Consider the following 9,287-nt stretch of genomic DNA (forward strand, 5'->3'; position numbering starts at 1 on the left):
AAAAAAAGAGAGAGCGAGGGAGCGTGCCATGTTTTCAGCATGTGCAATCCTTATATACCTGTGGGATGTTCTTCATTGGATCCACCCGAGCACGGAACGATAAATGGCAGTGTCTTTGTCTCTCTTAGGCTAATATTTAATGGTTCTCTAAAAACACTGCTCAGACAAAATGCTCTCAGCTGCCACTTATGCAACCAGCTGCAGACTGAAGCTCGGCAAAGCCCGAGCGCTGCGAGCCCGCTGCGGGCAGGGGCTTTGGGTGATGTGGAGGCGCCATCTAGAGGCGCCGCAGCTCTTATGAAGCACTAAAGCAGAGAAATTGCCAGCTCAGGGGCAATTTCCAGCTCTCCCTGTGCTGCCGGCAGCTGAAGTGAGGGCAGGAGCAGCAGGAGGCTGCAGCGAGGCCTGGCCCGGCATGGGGCTCACCGGTGACACGGGCACAGCCGCGGCCTGACCCCTCGCCCCGCTGGGACGGGTGTGCTCTGTCCCACGGGAGGCCAGGGAACACCTCACACAGCTCTCCGGGCTGCCTCCTTGCCTTGTTCAGAGGAGACATAGAGCTCTGCCCTCCTGTCAGGGTCTATCTTCAGCCCTGTTGATAAAGCATGTTCTTATCACAGCCCAGCTCCTTCCCTCGCTGCTGCAGTTGGTATTTATTACTCGTTTCAGCCAACACCATGGCAGTCAGGAATTTTTGAGGAAAATGGACTGGCTTTTAGTGTTCCATCACCTCTTTCTCTAGTTTACCAAGTTTTATCACTCTTAACTTTTAAGAGTACAGGAATTTGTCTCAGACATCTGGGTTCCCCATCTAGTCAATAGATGTGGAGGGAGCAGAGGGTGACTTGTCCTTCCTTGCAGGTCTGAGACCTCCTTCAAAGGTGCTGACCCCACAGGGAACTTGGGATCTAAACATTTCATCAAGGTAGCTGAGGTCAGGGGATGAATGCAGGCCTTGTGCTTTTCCTGCAGAGCACGCTGTGATTGTTACCATTGCCTTGCATCGTGGGGACTGCCCAGGATCCCACATTACAGACCTACTGCATTGGCCCTGTTGAACACTTCAAAAAGATGAACATGTCCCAGAAAATAAATCATCTGTGGTCAAAGGTGGCTGGTTGGGTTTGTTTGTCCAAGCTGCTTTTGTAGTAGCTTAGCTTTGGTCTGTGGTGCCCCCTAGGACATCTACAATCTCAGGAGCCTGGGCAGCTGACATTGCTGTGAAGCAAAACAGGATGGAGGCCACCACGACCTGCCTGCAGGCATGGGCAGTGCAAGCATTAGACAGGGTCTCTGCATGGGCACAGTCAAGAGGGAAGGGGAAACGAATGGCCCATGCAGATGTGATGCTCATCCAAGACCTTCTCCTTTTGCAGGCTCCTATTATTTAACCACCACCTATGGGGCCCTGGAGCACATCAAGAACTATGACAAAATCACAGTAACTCGACAGCTGAGCATGGAGGTGCAGGACTCCATTCACCGCTGGGAGCGGCGGAGGACACTGAACAAGGCCCGGGCTTCCCGCTCATCAGTGCAGGTAGCTGGCGAGACTTCCTGGGGAAAAGGCCTGCGAGATGAATGTGCTCTATCCATACATAATCATTTTAAATATGATAATTATTTAAATATTAAATCAACACAAATCACTATTAAGAGACAGAACATACTGTGCAAGATTTCCAAATCTTAAACAAGCAAACCTCATTTGAACTACATATTATATACAGAATGCATATTGAAGTCTTGAAGTACTCAACTAAATCATTTTAAATATGACAGAAAAGTGATTTCGTTGCTCATTCTCAAGGACTGTGTGTGAGGATCTTCATATCGGGAGAGCTGCAGTGGGGAGGGCCATCTTCTTCATGGCCCTTAGGGCCTGGGGAAGCCAGGGGCTAAGCTGAGGAGATGTGAGCAGCATAAAGATGTGAGAGGACCAGAGCAATCCCAAGGGCTGGTCAGACAAGCAACTTCCAAAACCTGTCCTCTCCTGCCCAGCAGTGGAGCAGACCCCACACGGGCTGGTTAGCTGAAGAAGTATTAGTTGTGACGCTCACACTGTGAGTATCCCAGTGAAGATGTCCCATGCACCAGTCGTACAGGTGCCTCTGGTCCTCCAGCCATGGTGGGGCTGGAGGCAGGAGCAAGCAGACAGGGTGCCATGACAGCCCCATGTCCTGTGATCAAATTTTCACCCACAAGGAGGCAGCAAAGTCCACGTCTCAGGTTCTGCAAAGCCTTCACAGGGCAAAAGCGAGCAGTGTCAGCACTGAGGTGGGAGCCTCAAATAAAAATGTTGAAAGAATGCTGAGTGGGAGACTGTCTAAATAGCTGTGTAGCAGCACGGTGGAAATATGCTTTCCACAGTGCAGTCAAAACAGTTCTGAATGATCTCAGAACATATGAATGGTGGATGGGACACATAATTATCCATCCATCCCTAAGTGCTGCTCTGACAGTAGCTCATAGCAGCTACATAGCATGGAGCATAATAACTGGGCCAGCAAATGCCACATTTTCCCCAGAATGTTTCCACAGTTTCCAGCAGCACAAGGGCTGTTTTCACTTCCTCTGAATGATGTGCAATGTCATAGACATGCAAGCCCGCCCTGGCAGGGGTAACTACCTTGCGGGCATGTTCACCATGCCCCCACATGCCCTTCTGGCTGCCTTACTCATCTATAAACACAGTTTGGAAGCCCATAGTCCAAATATTTGGCAGATGTGTAGGATTTAAACAGTCTGAGAGTCCGCAGCTCTCTCACTTCTTCTGGGGAACTGGAGTATTTTCTAACAGAAATGGCTGGGAGTTTTTTGAATGTCACAGACACAAATTAAATACACAGGTTCCCCCCTGGCCAAAGGTACTGTAGATTTCTGCACCTCATAAGTTCAACAGAAAGTCTTTCTGTCAATTTTTACTGTCTGAAACAAGATACAAGTAAATCAGCCTCCTTCAGAAGAAGCACAACTTCTGCTGTTTCATTACTCATGAAAGGAAGTTTGGAGGCCACTCTCTCAAGATGCTGCTTAGGTGACAGTGGAATTTCAAGGGCCACTACAACACCAATCCTTTCCTGTTTCTGTTAAATGCTGGGGTTTCAAGCCAAGTCTCTGAGGTCTGTTATTTTTTTGCATCCTGTTTCTTCAGGAACTGTAGAGAGACAGCTGCACACTAAAGATAGTCACCAAAATCAGAAAAAAAAAATCTTCATTGATTTTGACCTTTAATCATATGTCTTTGTGGGACTAATTATTTGGTTAAGTGCTTGCTAGCTTAAGTATTCACTGATTCAGAGCTTGTTCTTCAGAGGAGAAAAAAAATAATAAATTTAAAAAGAAAAATGCATTGGAGGATGACTGGAGGATATTTGGGAGCATTTATGTGTTCTAGGTAGCTAGAGATTTGGGGCTGAGTATTGTCTCCTAAAGTCATTGTGTTAATTACAAGATCTATCCTCATATTCCTCTTCAGGATTTCATCTCCATCGCCTTTCTGGAGATTGGTGCTCAGTCAAGGACACTTGCCTCTCGGAATGACACCACAGCTGAGCAGCTGAGCCAGCAGTGTGCTGAAAAGTTTGAAGTCTCCCATCCCAAGGACTATGGACTTTTTGTTTATGTTGATGACCAGTGGCTGCAGCTGGACAAAGAAGCCCTCCCCCACCATATCAAAGCTTCACTGCTGAAGAGTGAAACCAAGAAAGATTTCCATTTTATTTATAAACCAATAGACCATAAAAAACCACCAGTTCCAATTGTCAAAGACTCTTACTTTTCCTAAGGGCTGTGCTGCTCTTTTGTTGAGTTTGCCATCCTGGAAGGGCTGGATAGTTTATTTCATGAGATCCTTCGGTTTCTGCAGATCTTAGAAGGCCTCTGGTGCTTGGCCTTCAACACAGGGTAGATATGCTAGTTGTAGATGCTGTCTGAATACAGAGCATTTCTCAGTGAAGTTCATTTGCAGAAATAAAAGGAGCATTCAGGAGAACATTCATCCTGTGGAAAACTTGAAGCATCAAACCTCAGAACCTCCTGCTGGCAACCAGTTGTTGTCACAGAATGTAAATGGACAGAGAAGAATGAACCCAGAGGTCTTGTGAATGAACCCAGAGGTCTTGTGGAAGAGCGGACATTTACCCCAACATAAATTATGGCAGGTGTGAACCATGCCTGTGCACAAGGCCTGTGAAAGGTCTGCACACACCTTGATGCTGTTTGGAGGTAAGACTGCATTTACACCACGTAACGTCTGTTCACCCCGTTTGAATAAACTGAGTCTTGGCTGATGTATTTGGTGGCGTAGGAGTGCCACCTGTAGCAGAACTCCATCTCTGTTTTGCCATCTACAACATGTAATTGCCTTTAAAATCCACATCATTATAGACCATGCAAGAGGATCCTGCACATTCACTAAGAAAATATTTTCTGCCTTCTATTTGTCACTAAAATCAGGTGGCTTAGGCATTTTCAGCAATGTGTTTTTTTAAAGATTGAAAGTCATCACCATAAATTTTACATGTACAGCAGTTTTAATCACATTGGTTGCACAATAGTGTTTGGTTAATTGTGTATTTATTTCCATGTGTGATATGGTGCAATTGTTTTAAAATAAACATTTGTAAAGAACTTAATAATTCTCCCAGCTGCTAGTTTCTCTAGTGTTTTCATATCTGCAAATCCCATGAGGTTATTACTTTAATAAAACCAGGCAGTTGCAGACAGAACTTGCTAATTCTCTTCTCTACCTCTGCTTTCAGTCATTCGGTCACTGCAAACTTACATTTCCCTGCAACCTAAATTTCCACAGAATAAACTGAAACTGCAAAAATTCATTTCATGAACTCTGAAAACAGCTTTTCAGGACTGGATAATGGCAGTGGAAGCCTCAATTGTGAGACAGATCCTTGTCTTCTGGGTGCCTTCCTTCAGCCAAGACTCCCACTACCAATGCAAGAGACTGGCTTTGTATGCAGGAGGTAAGCAGCCTCCACTGCAGCGAGGCAAACATGGGATCAGGCCTAGCAAAGCTGTGATGAGAAAGCAGGGAATGTTTTACTGTGGGCTTGGCTCAAAGCTGCTGGTGTTTCCTCCCATCCAGAAACAGAACAAGTTGGGCCACATTGCCTGAGGTCCCTGCCTTACGCCTGAACCTCCAAAGGGAAAATGGCATCGCCTGTGGCTGATCACGTGCTCGGTCTCTGGGGCTGGAAACGTCCCCATCTACATGCGCTAGCAGTAGCACGCAGTGGCACGCAGTGGCCAAACGTGCACCGAGATGCCAGACCAGCACTGTGCATCTGCCAGCCTGGGCTGTGTGCCTGCGACGTTGGGCAGGAATAACAACCAAGAATGAGGAAGAGTGAACAGCGGCAGCCTTGGTTGCCAGGCCACCACATGCAGAACTTACAGGGTGTTCCACCAGCACGGAGCTGACACCGCTCTCAGTTTTCTGGTTATTTCTACTCGTGTGCAGCTGTCGGCACCCCCACAGTGCCTCCGGGGTGCCCACCTGCAGGGGGCTGTTGCTGAACGCACGTGCTGCCATCAGCCTCTGGTGGGGCAGCCTGCTGCTGCCTGGAGCCATTTACAGCCCCCTTTGTTCTTTTGCATCCACTCTCCCAAAGGTGACCACCACTGCCTCTCACCTCCTTTCCCACCCAACTAGTGCTGGGACGAGCTCCCCACCTCACTTCCACCCACTTGCCCATGGGTATCACACCGGGACGGGTCCACGTGCAGTAGGTCTGGGGGATTCATCCTGCCACAAAGGTCCTGCACCAAGCAGCAGGCCCCTGGTGTCACAAAAAACTGTGCATTCACTCAACGAGTGGAAAACGAGCTCACAAGGTGAGGTGTGAGCGATAACATTGACCTGGAGAAAGGTCTGGTTTCCACAGGGCACAGCCAGGCACAAAACCCATGCAAAGATTTGCATGCAAAGCCTGAGGATGTGCAAATCAGCCAGGACAGAATGAGTTATAGCAATTCATTAGAATTATGCGGTGCCTTTCTCACTGTCCTCTGCTACAAGTTATTTAAGTCCTGGGAGCAGGCTTATAAAAAGGCTTTCAAATAGCACATGCAAAACATTCATTACAGGTGTTACAGCTGCAAAGAGCTCATTTGGTTAGCAAAGGTTTCCATGGATCCTCCTCCCTTCCCTGAACTCAGGGGATCAGTCGCTTTGACACGAGCTGCCTGGGAGGAACGCCCCATGCTGGGCTCAGAGGGGCTCTCAGAGGCCACGGGCCCCCAGCCTGGTTGATCACACTGTGCAAACCACCTGCAGACTTTGCTAAGCACACACCCCTGCGGTGGAGAGACCTGGCTCCTCCAGAGCCCTGCCCCTGCTGTCCCTCGCCTGGGCACACAAGCTGGGAGATGACCTGAGTGGTGAGATCCTGGAGGACCAGAAACTCTGGACAGAGACCGCTGCCACCGCTGGGCTCACAGAAACGTGGTGGGAATCAGGCTCTGCTTGCCTGATAGCTCATCTGGACAAACTTGCTGCTGTTTTGGTGACTGTGGGAACAACCTGAGTCCCCATCAGCATGTCCCTGCCCCGGATGGTGGTTCCTGGGCTCCTGCACCGGTTTCTGCTGGTGTGTGACAGTTCAGCTGGTGGATAAAAACATCAAAGGTGGGAATGAAATGAGCACTTTTAAACACTCCATGGGATTTTGTCCATTTGCTTTCATCCTCATGCTGCAGACCAGGTGAAGAGGAAGCCGTGCAGACTGGTGATCTGTGGCTTCCCCTGGTTAGTCAAGATGGTCACACTGTGACTCATGCCCTGGCCCTCACATGAGCCATCAGCAGACAAGTGTTTCAGGAGACTTTGACCAAGAAGGATTGTGTAATCTGGCCAAGGCCTCCTCAAACACTCATTTCCACAGGAAGGTTGTGCAACGATCACCCCTGTACGTACGAGCAAAGGATCCTGGTGTGAGAAAGGAAGAGAGACCTGCTGAACCCAGAAACCTCTGTAAAGAAAAACACAAACATAAAAACCCTAAGTGGTCACTGTGTGCCCAGGGAACCAATCTGTCAATAATTCACTGAAATAATTACGCCGGTAGGTCACATATGACCTGAAATACAAGCCATTGAAACCAGAGGCAGTTCTGCTGAATTCAGGAGCTTTGGGCACCAGTACACACCAGCCCCCAAGCTGGACTTTGAAAGCCAGGGCCGGGCTGTATTTTCCATCAGCTCCTGGGAACATTCAGGCTGGAGGCCTCCAGCCCAAGCCCTGCCGAAAGCAGGGCTCCCCGGGCTGCTCAGGGCCTTGTCCTTTTTGTGCTGCTGGAGGCCCCACAGCCCCTCAGGGGCCCTGCTCCAGCCCTGCCACCACTGCACTGTGAAAAATGTTCTCCTCAGCCGCTGTGAAGCCCCTGACTGCCCCACCAGACCCCTCCTGGGAGGGTGCTGTCACAGCAGGACACGGCCTGTATGGGAGTGATGTGGTATTTTGGTTGTCCCCTGTCTCGTTTTTGGGTATCCCATCCCTAGGAAGGAGGAGGCATCAGAACTGTGACGTGCTGCTGAAGTGGGGAGGTCGCCCTGTGAACACAGGAGGCTCCTTTCCCTTCCCTGCTCCCCCAGACCTTTTCACAGGGGCAGAGGCAGCACAGGCACAGCCGTCCAGTGCTCATCTTAAGCCATCCTCCCAAAGGAAGACACGGTGTGGTTTGGGCAAAGCTGAAATCCTACTAAGCTGCTGGAATCCGTAAAATAAGCCATCATCTCCAACCCCATGTGGACTGCTACTTGCTTTAGCATTAGTGGAAAAGTAGGGGTAGTTACGAGCCCTGAAAAAACCTGCATCTGTGTAAGTCTGCATCACATCTTAATAGCATAGCATATACCTGCTGATGCCCTCCAGGTCCTCACCAAGGAAAGGCTGTGACAGCTGCGTGGTTTGGCACAGAACGACTGGGAAAAGGGCCCTGGACTCTGCCTCTAGCACCTGAAAACGAGGGAAGGAAGAGCTGGCTGGTGAGGAAGGCGCTTTTCCCAGGACTGGGGCGACACTCAACCATTCTGCTTGGGAAAAGTGTTGTTTTGTGGTTTTTTTTTGTTTGTTTGTTTGTTTTTGTTTTTTTTTTCTCTGGACAACCCAGCTTTAACTTCGCCCTGTTCTGGTTAGTGATGACAACAAGCTGGGAATTCGCCAGTTTGGCTTATTTTGCAGAAGCTGTTGCAGCGCAGCGTTCTAGGAATTGCAGCCTGAGCAACGGCGTGCCTGAAGGAGGAGCGAGGGCGCCTGAGCTTGCACAACGCACCACAAGCTGCTCTGCAGGACAGGGAGCTTGCACAAGCCTCAGGTCATTCTCTCATCGGGTTCTAGCACCATCCCAAAATAAACAGCCGGCCACACAGGCATTAAGCCAATCTGATGCTATCTGGAGACCTTAAAATAAATGTATTGATCACTGCAGGTGGAAGTTGTTTGGCTGTTTTTGTTTGCTTGCTTGTTTGTTTTTGTTTTCCGTTCTGCGGAGTTGTTTTCCTGTGTGACTGCAAAGGCAGCAGGTATCTGGATACAAGCTGGCAATTCAACAGCACCTTAATGCTTTTTGTGGTGTGCAGACAAGAACCTGCTGAGTCTCCGAGGCCACAGCAGAATCTCCAGATCGCCTCTTTTAGTGTATCCCTAAGGGAAGGGGTAGCAATGCCACGGGGGGTGAAGTTCAGAAAGGTGAACATCTGGAAATCAGTTTTGCAGGAGGAAAATGGACAGAAGAAAATCCCCCACTTCCACATTTCGGCTTTGCATCCTCACAGCTCCAAGGGTCTGCAGGAGATGATACCAAGTGCCTAAGAAGCAGGCTGGATTTTCTAGGGTAGAGAACAACTCTAGTGCAAAGACGCGTGACACTCCCCAGGTTTAATATTTAAACATGGCTCTGAACGAGTCATTTTTCCTGTTCTTTCAAGGTGACTGGGGACTCTTGGTACACTCTATTGTGATAGCAGCCAGCCTGAAAGCTGTCTTGTGTGGCCAACCCTTCTTCCTGCTTTCAGGGGAACATCTGAAGCACATTTGGGCACTCGAGAATTTAATAACCTATTATTTTTAGATCCCTATTTTACGTTTTACAACTGAAAAGAAACTAGCTTCTCAAAAAAGCGCAAACATCTGAACTTTCAATGACCCTCAAAGCATAAACTTTAATTTCTTGGTTCAGTAAAGCTGAATGATTTTTACCCTGTCCCATCCATTTTGATATTAACTGTGCTCTTGTTCACTTACTCAGTAAACAGCTGAAAGTGCCAAT

At 48.7% G+C, this 9,287-nt stretch overlaps 1 protein-coding gene across 1 annotated transcript in view; it reads left to right on the top strand.

Moving 5' to 3' along the window:
• The window catches only part of RIN3 (Ras and Rab interactor 3), a gene marked incomplete at its 5' end in the record, with an annotated part of 67,438 nt that extends 62,937 nt beyond the window's left edge, over positions 1-4,501 (top strand). The window contains 2 exons of the mRNA XM_084287439.1: positions 1,377-1,540; positions 3,479-4,501. Of these exons, the coding sequence (XP_084143565.1) occupies positions 1,377-1,540; positions 3,479-3,787 (473 nt within the window). The 3' untranslated portion in view covers positions 3,788-4,501. The remainder of the gene's footprint in view (positions 1-1,376; positions 1,541-3,478) is intronic.
• Positions 4,502-9,287: the final 4,786 nt, after the last annotated feature.

This window comes from Netta rufina (genome assembly GCF_964035555.1).
Source record: "Netta rufina genome assembly, chromosome: 5".
NCBI classification, from domain to species: domain Eukaryota; kingdom Metazoa; phylum Chordata; class Aves; order Anseriformes; family Anatidae; genus Netta; species Netta rufina.